Source organism: Oryzias latipes, chromosome 11 (assembly GCF_002234675.1).
Source record: "Oryzias latipes chromosome 11, ASM223467v1".
In the NCBI taxonomy this organism is placed as follows: Eukaryota; Metazoa; Chordata; class Actinopteri; order Beloniformes; family Adrianichthyidae; genus Oryzias; species Oryzias latipes.
Window position 1 is genome coordinate 4,868,473 of NC_019869.2, and position 16,981 is coordinate 4,885,453.

Sequence of the window (16,981 nt, forward strand, 5' to 3'; positions counted from 1 at the left end):
TTACATTCACGGTGACCCCATTATGGTACGATGTGATCCGGCTTAAATGGGTCCATCTTATAATGGAAGAGTTCGAAATACCGGACTGGTCTGGACCGGTATTAGATGCTTAGGGGAAACGAGGCAAACATGGCCGCCAAGCCGTCTTAAAACTTTCTTTGGAAATCCCCAACATGTGTATTTTAGCTTCACCCCAAAAAGGTTTTGCTCCCATCCTTATTTTTGTTACGCTTTTTCCTGCTGTGATGTCATCTTTTCTTGAGTGGGAATGGGGGTGGGGGTTCACTCTGCTCTAAGCTCATTTTCACCAGGTACTAGGTACATTGTTCATAATAAATAAAACGTTGACTATTGACAAAATATTTTTTAACTATTACAATTCAAGATTTTTGTTTGAAATTTCTTTTCTGTTGGGTGTTGGTGGTGGCCGGGGTAGGCTCCGGCAACCCCGTGACCCCGAAAGGGAATAAACGGTTAAGAAAATGAATGAATGTTGGGTGTTGGTCATAAAGTCTTTTTTTAATGAGGAATTCCTAGTATTAGCCAGTGAACTAGTGGAAAAGTGTGGAAGAGTGAAATAAAGACTCTGTGAGTTAAATAACAGTTCAAACTTTATTAGCCATTCCTTGTGTACAATTGTTGACTCTGGTATTCCCTCACATCCTTTAAAAATATTAATGTCTGTAAAGTAAACGATGGACTGTATGTACACATTCATGTGTGAAATCAGACACACAGAGCAGATCTGAGATCAGCAGCTTGTTTAATTTTTCTGCAGACAGACAGGCAGAAAGTTAGGTAGATTAGGTTAAAGGAGGCGTCAGGAAAGTGCGGCTAGAAGACTGGAGGACGGCAGGTGTCTCATACATTTTTCTGAGGACATCTAAAGGCAAGTTGAAACAAAATATGACGTACACATCAGGAACGAGCCTGGCAAGGCAAACAAACAGGAAGCTGGAGGTTGAAATTTAGATGCAGTTTTAGCTTCTTGTTGTCATGGCGTCTTTATTCCACCGTGGAGACCGTGGGGCTTGGTTCTGTCAGAAAACAAAAAATCAAAAACATTGTGTAGAGCAATAAAAGTGTGAATCTTGCTTAAAGTCCCACTCTGATCATCTTTTGATCTATTTTCAAAGCATTCTTAGTGGTCTTTTGATTATGATTATGCCATTTTTAGCCAAATTGAAAAAGCTTGTTTCTGCAGAGCGGCAATAGTGCATTAGAAAGTCAGCTCTAAGTTGTGGACTGTTGGCACAAAGCAACCCCGCCCGCCCCCTCTTCCCCTCTTTGTTGCTGAGAGCTCTCTGTTTACAGTCTCTTTTGCTAGCTTACTGCCCCTCAACCTAACATTAGCAGTGCAACAAAAAAAGCGAGCAATCTCAGTTTTGATTCAGACTCCAGTTCAGACAAGGAAAACAAAGACGTTCATGGGTCTATTTGTCTGCAGATGGATGCATCAGAATGGAGCAGAGCCCACCAGCGTATTTTCTACTTCACAAATACGATCTTTTTCAAATGGTTTTTTTGTCTGCTCCTGATTCTCAATGATTTGAATAGAGAAATATTCAGAAATTCATGTTTAAGCTCAAAAAGTTGTTTTATCGTGTTGTACTGTGAAGCACTTTGTGATTTTTATCTGGAAAGGTGCTATACAAATAAAGTTTATTATTATTATTATTATTATAATTTTCTTGTCCTCCATCATCAGAAAAATGCCAAAAGAACATGATGACACCATTTTCATTGAAGTGGGTCTTTGAACCCTTTTTTTCTTGTCTTTAAAGGCCCTACATCATGCAAAATCAACTTTTTTTAAGCTTTTAGTTGTATCAGAAAATCAATTTCCCCCCAAAAAAACAACAACCCAAAAGTGGTATTTTCACGCATTTCTGAGCATTCCTCTAAAAATCTAAGCACCAGCCCCTCCCAATCAATGCAAATAAGTGGGTCTTCCCAATGTGACTTTACAGAGTGGGGGACAGCCCTTTTCAGTCCGCGCTGCCAGCCCCGCGCCCAGGCTAACACACATGCCCACCTTCTCCACAAAGCTAGCGTCGATCGGCTAAACGCTTACATTTTATATGCGCAATATGCACATCCATCTTTAAAAAAGTTCGGAAGTTTTTTTTATTTTTTTGGGATAAAAGCAGACATGCTGCTGAGGCCGACTCATGAAATGGGTGGCACCCACATGAAGTGAGAGGCGGGGCCTCAGAGATCGAGTCGTCTTCCTTCCAGGTAGGACAATGAGCTGCAAAAATCACTCATATTTCATAATAAATGTGTTCTTTGGTGTGTCAAAGGTAATATATTATCATATATATCGACATAGTTTACTTTAAAAGCCTTAAGATGCATGATGTAGGCCCTTTAAATCACTCCAATATAAAACAGTATAGACTCAGGCTTTCCTACCAAGAATATTTTTCAAAAAACCTCCAAACAAACTGACTTTTCTCTTACAAAGAAAACCTAAAAACCTGAAAATGTTAATTTTAACACAGCCGCTGACTCTAGCTTAGCAAAAAGTACACCATTTGAGTGTAATACAAGTCTACTATACTACAAGTTTTTATACTATCTACAGTATATGTTGTAAACTTATTATGTTGCCATTTAACAAAAAATACTCAGCATATTTTTAATACTACACATTCATGGTCTTTAGTATACGTCCCATACCTATACTCAGGTATACCTAATAAAATAAACTTCAAGTGTACTGCTCTTTGCTGGGGAGAGACATTAAGAGAATTTGTCTTTTAGACTTCCGTCATGCTGTGTTTGTTTCTACCTGGTGTCGGTCTTCTTCCACAGTTCAGAGGCAGAGCGTTTACATCGCAGCTGTAAAAGCAAAGAAAAAACATCAAGTTCGAAGTTCGAAACTTTGAATTTACTCTGTTTAACCTCTTAAGTCTGTCTTTTCATTGCAAAGAAACCACTGACTTTACTTTGCCTCGTAATTTAGATGGTTCTCTAGTGGAAACCAGTTAAAAAAGTTAACCCTAGCAGAATTCTATTTGAAACAGAAGAACTTTTATTGTGAAATGGTGTCGTGTCATCATAAAACGAGAGCTTTTACCATCTGCAGGAGGGGTGGAGTTGTCGGGTTGGTCCAGCTGGTCAGAAGTTGTTTCTGAAAAATGAAAAAAAGCGCCTTGTGAATAAAACAGATTAAACTTTTTTATTTTAGTAAACATATAACCCAACTCTTATTTTTTAAAGATTTAACCTTATAAAAACATTTTTAAAAACATGGAATAATTTAAGATATTACAAAATTTCAAAACTTGTGATCACTTATTATTTTTAGGATTTTAATCTCAAACATTTACAAGATTGGGATTAAAAGTAAAATTTATATACTCATAATTGCTTTTTTGTTTTTTAAAAAACCTGCTTGCACATGTTTGAAACCCTGACAGATGTCACGTATTACCGTCAAACGAGCCCTTTTCGTCGCTCGTCTTTTTGTTTGCCTTCTCTTCTTCCTCCAGAGAGTCATCCATGCCCATTTCCTCCTCCCAGTCCGGCTCCTCCTCGCTCATGCTCAGGTCTTTCTTGTCACTGGCATCCTTCTCTTTATCTGCCTCATCTTTTTCATCGCTGTTCTCCTTCGCTGGCTGGTCCTCGTTGCTGTCCACCTGCTCTTTGTTCACCTCCACTTTCTCCTCCTCATCTTTTTCAATCATGACCCCCAAATCTTTTGCATCACCATCGGCCGCTTCCTCTTCCTCTTCGTCTTTATCGTCCTCTGCCCCCAGGTCGTCGTCCATCAGGTCAGCTTTTGAGGTCGTGCCATCGTCCTGGCTCTGAACTGCATCCTGGCCTTTGCTGTCGTCTTCTTTGCTGAGGTCTTGTGAGGATTGGTCGGACTCGTCTTCGCTGTCAGCGCCGGCGTCCTCAGATGCTGGGGCTGAAGTGCTCTTCTCTTCTGTAGGTTGTAGATATGAAACAGTAATAAATATTCTGATCCAAATCCAGAAAAAGATCAAAACGAGGTTAAAAATGCAGAATCAAACAAAAGGTTCCTGATTTTTAGCTGCTTCTATTCCCATTTTGAGTCTATTGTTAGCATAATGGAACCATATAGAGTGCATGTAAACTTTATTTATCATATATCGTCCTATTTTGTGTCTATTCTCAACAAGGAAAATAACATTTCCATTCGATTTTTAAAAAGAAAGAATTAGACCTGCTGCATATGTGTTATAAACGTGGTTTTTCAAATTAAAAGCCAATGGAAATTAGTCTGTATTCCATTTATCCTTTTTATTTTGGCTTCTTATCACAGGTTCCGTTATTAATTAATTTGATATGTTTAAATATTTAACTTCTGAGCTGAGAAGCTTAATATTTCTTTTTGCAAGCTTTTTCAGCAAAAGGCATCTACCTCTAAATGAAACATAAAACTTGACTTAATTTTAAGGTACACGTTTATCACGTGTCAGTCATAATATTCACCTTCACTTTGTTCGTCACTTTCCTCAAACATTTCATCTGCAGAGACAAAACATCAAGACAGAAGGAAATTATTAGTCACACAAAAACACCCCACAAAATTATGAAAAAATAATATCGATCCTATATGGAAATCTAAATGCAAAAAAGCAGGGAATCTAAGTTCATGTTAAAAAAATAATCAACTTAATAAATAATTTGTGCTAATTGTGGATCAAATTCAGTTTTCTTGTTGTGGTGTGTTTATTCTAACCATATAACACCGTTTGCAGCTGTTTTTGTGTATTTGGGTATTTACCGCTCTCAAGGGAGGCGCTGTCCTCAGCTCCTTTAACTAGAGCAAAAAAAAGACATTCAATTTTTCTTTTCTTACAGAAAAAATGCATTTAATATTCTGATAATCTTCAAAACAGAGTTTTTATGCAGTTTTCTTTGATAACAACACCAATAGTTCCATAAACAACATTTTCTGTATATTTTTTTAAGTATATTTTTGCACAGACAGAGAAAAATGGGCCAAAAGAAACATTTCAATTAGGGTAAGGACAAAGTAGGAAAAGTCTTAATTTACAAAAAATTTACCATATAGTTGCTCTTTCCTTTTTTTTTTTAATTTAAACATTACATTTAGCCTCAGCAGTGTTGACTGACCTGAAGACAAACTGGGTCACCGAATGACACAAAAACAGATACATTTTAATTTTTAGTGATGAATTGTTGTGATTCATGAAACCAAAATGGCAGCTTTCCGTCAGCACATGCATTTGGGAGGAGTTGAGATAAAAAAGTTGTATTTTTATTTAACCCTTTTGACTTTTAAAAGGCCTTCTGCTGCAGCTCATGATGCAGTTTTTCTTGCAGCTGTTATGCATCCATGTAATCCATCCAGCTGAATGCTTTTAATCTGTTGTTTTCTGATCCGCTCTTTTATTTAACAAAAATAAAACCAGTTTTGGGACATTTTCTGAGTTGTTTTTTGAAGTACTAACCGCTGTCAGTGGGACGCATGGACGACTCTTCACTTTTTTTATCTATACAGAGGGAAACAATGATGAGCAGATCAACTTACAGGCACAGAAAACTGCAATAATTGTCATAAAATGTGTTAAAAAAGTGATAAATCATGAAGGAAATGTGTTAAAAATGCAACTTAGGGACACATTCCCTACCTCTGATGTCATTAAACATATTAAGATGATTCCCTCTCGTAAGGATCTTATATCTTATTAATTAATCACAAAAAAGGGAGAGTAAAACACAATTTAAAGCTTGCAACCCATTTCCTCATTTGTTTGAAAGACGGGATTTTATTTCCTGTTAACTATTTTTACATCTATTTTCCTCGTTCCAGCAGAAGACAAAAGCTCAGAAATAACTCGACAGAAAAAGACTAAAGAGGAGAAGGAAGAAGGAAACCAAAAACCCGCAGACGAGATGTTACACGTCTAAAACTTTGTTGCGTAAATATAAAAAACAAACAAAAGGATTTGCAAAGGAAATTCTTCTGTTGATCTATTTACCTTTGTCCATCGACATCTCGTCACTTTGGTCTAAAAACACAAAATTAGCCAAAAAAAAGAAGCATTTCATTCATTCTAAAGACTTATATCACTTATGGACATATTAGTAGCTACATTTTAATACTTGTTTTATTAAGCTAAAAACAGTTAAATAGTATTTTTTTTACTTCAGTAATGATGTTTATTAAAAAACAAAATCAAAGTAAATCAGATATTTAGAGACGTTACCTTCAACCTCCTCAAAGGAGATTTTATCTGAGGAAATAAATCAACATTTTACGAAAAAAAAAACTTAAAATATTTCATAGATATCACATATTAGACATGTAATCTATCAAAATAAGACAAAAATTCACATTTAATCATTTACATGCATCTATATGGACATTTACATATTAGAAATAATGTTCTATTTTCCTCTTTACCTTCAGTATTGTTGGTTTTTGAGCCTCTTACTTCTGTGTTTGACACAAAAATCAAATGAGCCCAACGTTAAAGTCATTCGCAGATAAACGGAGCAGAATTCAGTTTGCCTGTCGAGCAGCACTGACCTGGAGAGGAGGACGTCTCCTCTGACTCTGAGACGGCTGACAGGTAAAAGCGACAGGTGAGCAGACAGGCAAGTTATAGCCAAGTAATAAAATTACAAGTAAATGAACCCAGAATCTGGTTACCTTCAGACACATCAGCGGAGTCTGAGGCTTCTTCTGAAAATACAACAAATACTGTGAGGCGGACGTTCATTGGAAGAGAGTTTTTTTAGGACTCATTTTGATTAAAAAAGCTAATTTGTTACTATAAATATCGATTACTCTGGATAAAGAGGCGCTGCCTTTTAGAGATTAGTCACACGGATGCTGAAGCGAACCTCTTCAGAGGCCCAAGCATCCCGATAAACGTGAGATTTTCTCCTTACCATCAGTTTCCTCTGCTGCTGAACTTTTGTCCTCACTTTTATCTGAAAGGAAAAGTGGGATTTCAGCTTTATGCACAGAATTCAACTAAAACGAGGAAACACCAAGCTAAAATGCACAAACAAGATTTATTTGACCCTTTTAAGTCCCATTTAAATCTGTAGATCCCTTCTCATACAATTTAAACAAGGAAAAAAACAGTGAAGCTTTTGACTAAAACTGACCTGCTGACTCTGTTTCTTTAGTCTCTGCTGTTTCTGCAGACGTCGGGTTGAAAACACAAAGGCAGGCAGGTAGGAAGGTCAGGTTACAATCAGGCTAAAAAGGATAAAAACCTCTGGAGACGATGAACCGACGGGTTACCTTGACTTGGCTCATCTGTAGAGTCTTGGCTGTCATCTGTGAGCAGAAAAAATACAACCAGGGATCATTAATTGGTTATCTCTACAGAAAAACCCCCAAAACTTTGAACTGAAACGGACCTGCTGAATCCAATTCCTCGCCCTCTGATGTTTCTGTAAACGCACAGACTGGTTAGAGTCGGCGGTTAACGAACACAGAGGAAGACGCAGAGCGAGCACACAAACCTTCACTTGGTTCATCTGTAGCGTCTGGGTTTTCAGCTGCAAAAACCAAAAAGTCATTAAAAAAAAATGATTATAAGATTTGTTCCAAACAAAACCAGACCGCTCTAAAATGTGAACGTAAAGTAATTAAATGAAAAAAGTCTAAAAAAAAAAAGCTTTTGGTCGACACTGACCTGTTTTCTCAGTGGTCTTGACCTCTGCAGCAGCTGTTAACCACACGACCACGCAGTTATTTACAGATTATCACACACACACTGAGGCCGGGGAAAAGACAGATTACCTTTAGATGTTTCTTTGGACTCATCTGTTAAAAAACAAACAAACGTTCACATCAGTCAAATGTAACAAGTAGAAATAAATCAAATCTGCAGAGATATTTGTATCTGTGTTCCGATAAGCCGCTGCTGACCTTAAAGGCTTAAATCATTAAAGGAAAAACTAAACATTTACTACAAAAGATGATTAAAAAACAAGATTAGCTTCATTTGATGTTTTAAACATTTATGTTACACAATTTCAAATTTTGTTTTTTTAGGATAAAACTAAGGTTTGTTGCTTATAAACAGTTTAATTAAAATTTAACAATCTATTTGGGAATTTCTGAGTTTCTGATGCAGATTTGTTTTTCCTTTGCACATTTTTTCTAATTTTATTCAGCTTTTATTAACACATATGTCCAAATCTGGGCAAATATTAAACATGAGCTTGTTTTTCTGAAGTGATTTCTTTAGCTGACTCCCTCTTGAGCATTTTAGGGTGTTTGGTTGTTTTCTTCTTGACAAAGGTCAAACTGCAGTAATTCTGTTTTTTTTTTTTTTTTCGCAAAACCGAAACTGCAAAAACTGAATCTTAAGGAAGTATAAAGATAATTGTTTCAAGAAATGTCCTAGTTTCTGTTTTGCAAGAAAAATCATCTAATCAATAACATTTTTTTCTGTTTTAGTTTAAGAAAACACGTCTTAGTTACTAGAAATGTGATTTTTTTTCTTTACTTATTCTAAATAATAAGGGGCCTTTTTTTAAAAACCGTCATCTCACCGTCAGAGTTCTTCATCGTGGAATCCTCCTCCTCTGCAAAGAAAAAAACGCAGCAGGTTGTAATGAACAAACACAAAAAACCCAAATTATTTAAAAGACGTTCCTCGAAGACTAACCTGTGGTGTCAGTTTGGTCATTTTCTGCTTTTTCTGCAGACACGTAAAGACACAAAGTCACAGGTGAACAAGCACACACAGGTGAACTCACCCATCAGACAGGTAAGGTACCTTCATCATGTTCAGTGGAGTCTTTGACGTTGTCTGTGGGATCAAAGAGAAAGCTGTTTTAATGACTTTTACTGGAAAAATAAAATCTTTTTATTTTTCTACTTTACATCATATTTCTAAGCAGAAGTTTTATTAGTGATGGTGAACGGTCTTGTCTTGAAAAACAGAATTGCTTGATTTAGAAAAACCGGAACCTTTTTTTGGATCTATAATGCAGTTTGACTGCATTTATTGACAGTAAACAAACATTTACTTTTTATTTTTAAGACACATCTATCTTAAAATGGGTATTTATAGTCTTTAAGACGACTATTATTAAGAATTCAGAACAGTTGGAGTGTTGTCGCTCCTCAAACAGGAATCATTTGGGGGGAAAGTGTTTAAAGATAAATACCTTAAATTAAAAACTTGTTATTAGAGCAATGCCCATTTGTTTGAAGACATGATATTTCCAATTACCAGAGGAATATATCCAAATATGATAATTTGGTCTTAATTTGGTTCTATTGGCAGATAAACATCCTTTTTATTTTATTTTATTTTATTTGTTTCAAGAATTTCTCAGAGCCCTAACAAATTTTCATGCTTTAGTCATTTCTGATTTATTTTAATCAACTGTTAGCTCTCACCTCTGACAAATGAAATATGTTGGTTTAGAATTAAAAAAGTAGTTATAAAACTTCTTACTATTCTTACAAACTTAGAAAAAAACTTTTTATTAGAGTTTTTAATTAAGCTTTCAACTAGACTTTTATTTTGTTAAATCAGGGGATCCTTTTCTTTTTGTAAAGTTATTTAAATACTTAAGTCATTTAAATAATTTTCTTCATCTTACCTTCAGATTTGTCCATCATAGATGCATCGCTGTTGTCTGAATCACACAAAGGAATCCAAGTTAAATTGCAAAATAATGATTTTGAAGCAGATACCTAAATGTTAGGATGTTTCTGTGTGTTTGGGTCTCGTAGAGTCTCATCTCACCCTCAGAGTTGTCCATCATAGACATTTCACTGTCAGATGAATCAGCTAGAAGACAAAAACACAAAAATTGTTCAGTAAAAAGAAAATCTGTCAGATTGGAACATAAATTGGTGCTAAATCTAAGTTTATTCGAAGAAGTGAACTTGAGGGTCACACCAACCTGAAGGTTCAGCTGTTCCACCTGCTTCTGTAACAGCTAAAAAAACACAAAACATGCTTTTACTTTGCTAAAAAAAACATGTTAGCAATGATATTATTTTATATAAATCCCATATATATATATATATATAAAAAAAAAAGGCCTAAAGGATGTAACCATAATGTGTTAGTGCTTTTACATCATGAAGAGGAAACGAGGAAGCAGAAATACACAAACACAAGTGAAGGAGCATCTGTGACACACAGGTAAACGGTCAGAGCTCCACTGACAGGTGAGTGGGATGTTTTACTGTGGATACCTGGCTCTTTTGTCCCAGCATCCCCTACATTCTTTCCTAAAAACACAACAAACACAAAATAAATAAAAAGAAGACAACAAATCCCATGAGTCTTTGGTGCTCCAGTCTGAGGGGAGGAGGGGTGGTGGTAGTCAGTGAGTAAATTACCGTCTAGATGTGCCAGCAGCTCCATAGCCCTCTCTGGAAACAGAACAAAAAGCTCAGGTTAAGTTCCTGTTGTAGTAACCACTGCAGCCTGTAGGGGGTGCTAACTGCACGTGACGTTGGATTTGAGTTTGGTGCAGAGAAATGCACTGATTGGTGAAAAAAAGAGCTTAAAAAATGATTATAATTACCATCATCAGATGCATCTTCAGTGAGAAAAAGAGGGGAAAAATAGAAACAGTTAGTTCTTGGGTCAAAACATATCAAAATAATGTATAATTTGGCAACTAAACAAAACTGTAATGACGTTTATATAACACAATCAAGGTAGCAAAAGCTTAAGGACTTTGACTTAGCTTTTTTTTTTACAGTATTTAAGGTTAATTTACAAAAGTTTAGATTTATGAAAATGTTTCAAGAATTAATCTAAAATTTCATGGTAAAAAGTTGGATTTATGCTTTTTTTTTTACACATTCCCTTCACAATAAAAGCTCCAAGTGATTGGTTGGCTCTACACAGATTCTATGCTGATGAGTCCTGATAAAGATATCAAGTCTTACTGTGGACTGGAGCTGCAAGGCAAACAGCAGCAAAGGCACACAGCAGCAACACAACACACCTAAAAAAACAACAACAACACACAAACAGATGGTGAAGGAGCAGTCAAATCCTCCATTTGATTGCAGCTTCTTTGAATGCAGTTTTGCCTTTTTTATCCAAATGTGATAAGAGGAAGAGGCGATCTAAAAGCTTTCCTTTCATGCCTTTGGAGGAACAGAACGCCCAGTTTGTCAATGTAGTCACAGAAATACGAGCAAACAAAAAAGTGGAGAGTCAGATGTTTTAAGCTTTGTGTCAACATCCGCTGTCCAAGTGTAAATAGTATAAAATCAAACACAAAGGGGCCGAATGTCAGCTGATAATTCTCAGGTGAGTTGGGTGGAGGCTGGATGAAATCAGCTTTCAATCTGAAGGGTTAAATGACTGTCTTTGTGTTTCTTGCACAGGAGGAAAAAAAAACACAAAGCGCCTCTTCTTTTCCAACGTATAGAGAGCTGGAAGAGAAAACCAGATCTTCAAAGGGGCCGTGAAATCTCCAGGAGCTGCATTTTCATCGAACTTTGATCCAGCGGAGCGACAATGGACAAAGAAGCCAAAACTCATTAAAATATATATGTCAAAGTTGCAGAAACACACATATCCTGTCTAAAATAAAACCAGAGGGTCACATAGGTGACTAAATCCAGAAAGGTCACATAATAGTATTAAGTCATCAGCGGTCATGAGGCCCAACACAACCATAGGTGTGAAACTTTCAACAAAACTCAACAATTTCAAGCTCCTCTGAGCTGCTTTTTGTGCACAATAAATTCAGAACGCAGAGTTACTGTAAAGAAAACTTCAATCTAGCTTGAGACGTCTCAACAGAACCGGTTTGGCGAAGAGTACAACCTCAGGAATCCACTCACCGGTGAAGCATGTCGATCTCAGCGGCTCAACAGGAAATAAACTTTAGTGAGAAGAAGCGTCTGTTGAGTTTCTGATCTGTGCCGGAGCCGGGCAGACGCCTTTTATAGCTTCTCTTCCTCCTCCCTCCCTTCCTCCCTCCCTCCCTCTTATCACTTGGGTGTCTTCACTTTAATCTTGTCTCTGATTTAATTATGTTTTGTGTCCAACAAGGGCAAAAAAGCTGTGTCAGCAGTGTTTTAGCATATTTTTTATGATTGAATTAATATTCAGACTTTTAGCAAACTGTTTGATCATTGCAGAAGGTTTCAAACCTCGCTTTTACACATATTTTAGCAGTTTTTTTTTGCTTCACACTTTCCAAACTTTTCTAAAATTAATCAAAAATATAGTAAATTATTATCGAAATGAGTCCGAATTCTTTTGCTCCAACCTCTTGACACTGGAGAAACTACATTTAAGACAAAAAAACTCACATTTTCCTGTGATTTTTCTTTAAATTTGTCATTTTGTTGTTCAAAACACGTCGACAAGTTACACTGGCATTCACAGTCTTGTTTTTGGAAACAAAAAAAATTACATTTATATTCTAAGGGCTCATTTTAAATTCTATGAGGGTTTATGAAAACAGACCAACTTGTGCTAAGATCTTATTCTCATTTTACACATTTAAATGAGTCATTTACATTTATTACATTGTCACTGAAATAAAAAAAACTACAATTAGGTTAATAAAAACTCAAAAAACAATAAACATTTACTCAAAACTAGTTAAACTATTTATTATTGGGCTTTTAAACACTCAGTTTAAAACAAATTTTTAACAGTTAGCTTTTTTAGCTTAATTTTCCCTTTTTGAATGCTCCTTTTTCTTATTAAGCAAAGGTGTTTGCTGCATGGACATCATTTTACTACTTTCTAGTGATTTTCTCTTAAGATTTGTGATCTTTTCCTATTTTAGACTACCTTGTTTGCGGTGACAGTTTTTTGTGGTTTTTGTAACGCAATAACACCCTGAAAATAATTGTACTGCTGTAAATGAACCTATTTTTAAAAGAAACTACTGATCGTGACCTTTTTTTAAAAACATCACCCCTCATCGGTTATGTTATTTCTTGTGTTTTGTGAATCTTATCTGTGATGTAAAGAGCAGTTATTTTAGATCACGACAGGATGAATAGGAAAATAAAGACTTAGCTTTCATTTAGACACTTTGTCTGTTAAGGTACCGTCAGACAGTCTGGTCATTTTGACATTAATCTGAATCGGAGTGGGAACACGCTTATCCCAATCTCCTGACGCACACTGTAATCTCACAAGGACGGAGTGTGCTGTTGACATCTTTACATGAATGTCCCGGCAGAAACACGGCATTGTGTGCTGCTGATTGACCTCAACCAGCCCTAAAATGTTGGGATGCTCAACAAGTAGAGAGCCAAATTCAACTTCCTGATTGATAAAATGCAGGAAATACAGTGAACTTTTATTCTGAAAAATTGAAAATAGTAGTGTTTGGTCATAGCAGTTATATCTAGTCATTCTAGATGTGATGCATGATTCATAATCATCATCAACCAAATGACTGTTCTTCAACAGGACGTCCCAGAGCAACATCAGCTGCTTTCAGAGGTGGTGCTTTTTCAAAATAAGAGTCTAAGTTGCAAAAAGAGGTAGCCTAAAATAGGAAAATGATTAAAGAAAAGTAGTAAAATGGTTCGTCCATATAACAAGTATTTTTTGTACTTAACAAGAAATATAATAAATATCAAAATCTAGAAACAATGAGTTCCACACAAGCAATAAAAACTGGAAAATTTAGCTAAAAAAGCTAACTGTTAGATAAAATTTCCTTTGAATTGAATGTTTTACAGCCCAATAATATGTCGATTTTTTGCTAGTTCTACAGAAATGGTTTGTATGTTTTTAATCTAATTGCAGTTCATTTTGATTAGTGACAAAAAACTAGTGTAAGAAGTGGAAATGACTCAATTATTAAAATGTGAACCAAATAAGAAGTTTAGTACAAATTGGCCCATCTTCATAAATCTTCATCAAATCTAAAGCTAGCACTCATTCTTAGAACATAAATCTACAATATTATCTCCAAAATAATGACAATGAACACCAGTTTAACATTTATAGAACTTTAAAATTAAATAGAACCAAAAAGTAAAGTTTATTTTTAATATTTTTAAATATTTGAATTTTTCTTTTGTCTAGAGTTTAAGGATTTGAAAATGATTAGAAAATGTCCTTATTTGTAGATGTCTCAAAGAAGAAAGATGTCGAAAAGAAAAGTAAAAATATCTTCAAACGAGGTTTGAAATCTTTGCAAGGATCAGATAGTTTGCAGTTTTTCTCTGTGATAGTTTGACAAATGTGTGCTGCCTCCAGACTCACAGATAACATGAACATACAAAAAAATTAAACAAAAGCTATAAATTGACAAAGTCTCTTGGATAAGAGGTGAAACGTTTTCTAACTTTAAAAACTAAATCCAGTTGACAGCCCACAAACCCACTACTATGATGGACTCAACCTGGATAAATAAGAGTCTTCATAGACAAAAGCTATAAAAAAAAAGTTACAATTCATTGGAATCTGTGATTCAGATCCTTTTGAATTCATCTCAGTTCAGTTTACAGCTTTCTTTCAAAATCACATCATCTCAGGGACTCACATTAAATCCAATTTCCAAATATACAACTTCATGACTTAAATAGGACTTTAGAATAAACATGAATACTGCTCCATTCATTCTGTTCCGAAAATGAATCTTAAGAAAGTAAAAAACTAAAAAATGTCTTATTTTCTCTCTTGCCAAGAAGAATCTTATCAGTTAAGTTTTTAAACATGGCTTAAGAAAACATATCTTAGTTGTAACATTTTTCATTATCTGCATTTTTCTTGCCCCATTAGATTGTTCTTCAAATTTGAAGACTTTTTTTTAAAAATCTTTAATAGTCCTAGGGGGCCGTCCTTTTTGCAGTTTCAGAATCCTCAGTTTGGATGGAATGATGTGTTAAAAATATTTACTCAACACATTGTGTTTCAGTAAATCTGCTGAACACTTTCCATAAAGACATCAAGGAAACGCCGCTGCTCTGACTGGAAGCAACAATCCCACACATGTGCGCACATGCATATGTGTGTGTGTGCTATGACATTTATGATGCTGATCTTTTAATAAACAGGTCTGACACAAGCCTGCAGTAACACAAACGGCTTAAGGAAATGCATTCTGCAAAAGAGGAAGCTTCTAATAGCCAACAAGCTTATCTAATATGACACAGACTGTTAATTCTAGAGGCTTTCTTACTGAAAAAGATGGATTTGTAGAGTGTAGGTAAAAAGCATCTATTCGGTTTTGGCTTTTCTGGCCGATGATGTGATTTGATGGATTTTTGGGATCTGAAACCCGGAAGGAGGAGACAGGTAAGTGGATAGGCGAGTAATAAAGATTTATTTTTCGAGCCGATGAGGTTTTGGAGTTGGCGTGGCTGGAGGCTCTGACGAAGCTATGACCGAGGCGAGGCCGGAGGTCTAGGTGTGGTTCGGAGTTCGTGGCGTGACTGGAGTTCTTGGTGAGTGGCGTGGCTGCAGAACTTGAGGGAATGAATTCCTCAGTGGATTCAGGAGGGTAGCTGCTGCTCGAGGTAGTGTCTGACTCGGGTGACTCTCGTGGCATGAAGTTCCTGAGGCAACAACAGAACAAGGTTAGCGAGAGAACAAGGCAACGGGACCAGACGTGAGTCTCAGAATGACTAGGCACCATCAGGGTTAACAAACTGGCGAAGAATGCCGGAGCTGGGTCTCCTTATGTAGAGCAGGTGGTTGAGGAGATGAGTAGTCACAGCTGGTGAGTCAGGAGCAGAGCAGAGCTGGGAGGGGGAGGAGAACTGACAGAGGCACCATGACAAAAAAGAAGTAAAAATGATGGAAACAAAGCCAAAGAGCCCAGTGTGACAGCAACCTCAAAAAAAAAACCCAGCTCATAATCTCCACACAGACCTTTTAGAACCTGATCCTTCATGATTTGACTAGAAAACACCTTGGTTGAAAATTTGATTACAGAAACACGCAAATATTCATTTGAAAACCAAATTTCCAGAACAACTTGAAGCCGTCCGCCTCTGACTGATCATCCAGGATGTGAAGAACTTTACAAAACTTGAGTTTGGCACAATGCTCAGAAAAGGTTTTTGACATCACAGAATGTCTCGTAATGTCTTTATACACAGAGATCCGTTACATTTAGTTTACCCCCTAATATTTGTGAGCAAAAGACACTCAATGTACCCAGAATCTAAATAAATGTCTCTTTTTGGGGCAGTGTTTGTTCAGTCAAGTGTTAAGACAGAGGGCTGGAAGAAGCAGAATCTCAGCAGAAATGTTTAGAGTGAACTCCGCCTTCACCCATCAGTCACTGGGATAGGCTCCAGCATCTCAGCGACATAAGCCAGTTTAGAAGATGGATAAATGCACGGATGCCTTCAGCCCTCCTTTCTTTCAGATCTTCCTTTACTTTACAGACCGTCAGGTCATGATTTGCTGGCTTGATGCCAAAACCCTCAGTAGTTGTGTTTCCATCGACTATAAGTGGATTTGCCATAATAAATGTGCCTGATAGAAACACAAACATTTAAAAAAAAACTCGCATTCCTCGAAAAAAGGTTTTTGTGCTTGGAGGAGGTGGTTTATAAGGCGTGTCGAAATTGACATATTTTACAAAACGGAAACACTGTATTCAAATGAAATGAGTCACGTGACCAACAACCGGATGGCGACGCGCTTCTTGGTGGGAACCGGCTGCCTTGGTCACTGCACAGCGGGCGCCACCAGAGTTCCCACAGCATCACACAGCTCATCAAAAGATAAGCGAGTGGAATTGTTGGATCCACAGCTCATCTGTAAAATCAATAATCACCTTTGAACGATTGAATGAACGACTAGCTTCTTCCCCAGGAGACGTGTCAACATCTCAGCTTTAGGTCGAGCAGTTGACTTTTGGGTTTTAAGTAGTGTAAAAAAGGTAGGTAGAAAAGAACAAAGTTACTCAAGTTACATCATTTTATCTAAAACTACTGCTGGGATGAGGGGACAGTCTCTGGTCTCTGGTCTTTTTACAAATTACATGACAAAATCTCAAAAGTACAGATTTTGTGTGTTTTTGTGAGGATTCT

At 36.5% G+C, this 16,981-nt stretch overlaps 1 protein-coding gene across 4 annotated transcripts; it reads right to left on the reverse strand.

Annotated features, from left to right (window-relative positions):
- Nucleotides 1–593: 593 nt before the first annotated feature.
- On the reverse strand, nt 594–11,900 carry stm-l (starmaker-like protein). 4 transcript variants are annotated; one of them, XM_023959562.1, is made up of 30 exons: nt 11,801–11,900; nt 10,892–10,950; nt 10,522–10,536; nt 10,334–10,366; nt 10,187–10,222; nt 9,889–9,924; nt 9,729–9,773; nt 9,583–9,618; nt 8,748–8,780; nt 8,637–8,669; nt 8,521–8,553; nt 7,763–7,786; nt 7,656–7,688; nt 7,483–7,518; nt 7,378–7,410; nt 7,259–7,294; nt 7,120–7,152; nt 6,898–6,939; nt 6,656–6,688; nt 6,533–6,568; nt 6,407–6,439; nt 6,210–6,236; nt 5,982–6,011; nt 5,451–5,492; nt 4,760–4,795; nt 4,465–4,500; nt 3,440–3,934; nt 3,083–3,136; nt 2,795–2,844; nt 594–1,037 (listed from the first exon to the last, which is right to left on the reverse strand). In XM_023959562.1, exons 1-29 carry the CDS (start codon nt 11,809–11,811, stop codon nt 2,834–2,836), a joined length of 1,440 nt encoding a protein of 479 aa, XP_023815330.1. In that variant the 5' UTR covers nt 11,812–11,900; the 3' UTR covers nt 594–1,037; nt 2,795–2,833.
- Nucleotides 11,901–16,981: the final 5,081 nt, after the last annotated feature.

Bases quoted from the DNA above. Each gene is read 5' to 3' on its own strand.
- stm-l (XM_023959562.1), bottom strand. The intron at 8,670-8,747 runs GTACCTTACCTG...ACGTGTCTGCAG, and splicing joins CTCCACTGAACATGATGAAG to AAAAAGCAGAAAATGACCAA. The intron at 7,153-7,258 runs GTAACCCGTCGG...CGACGTCTGCAG, and splicing joins TACAGATGAGCCAAGTCAAG to AAACAGCAGAGACTAAAGAA.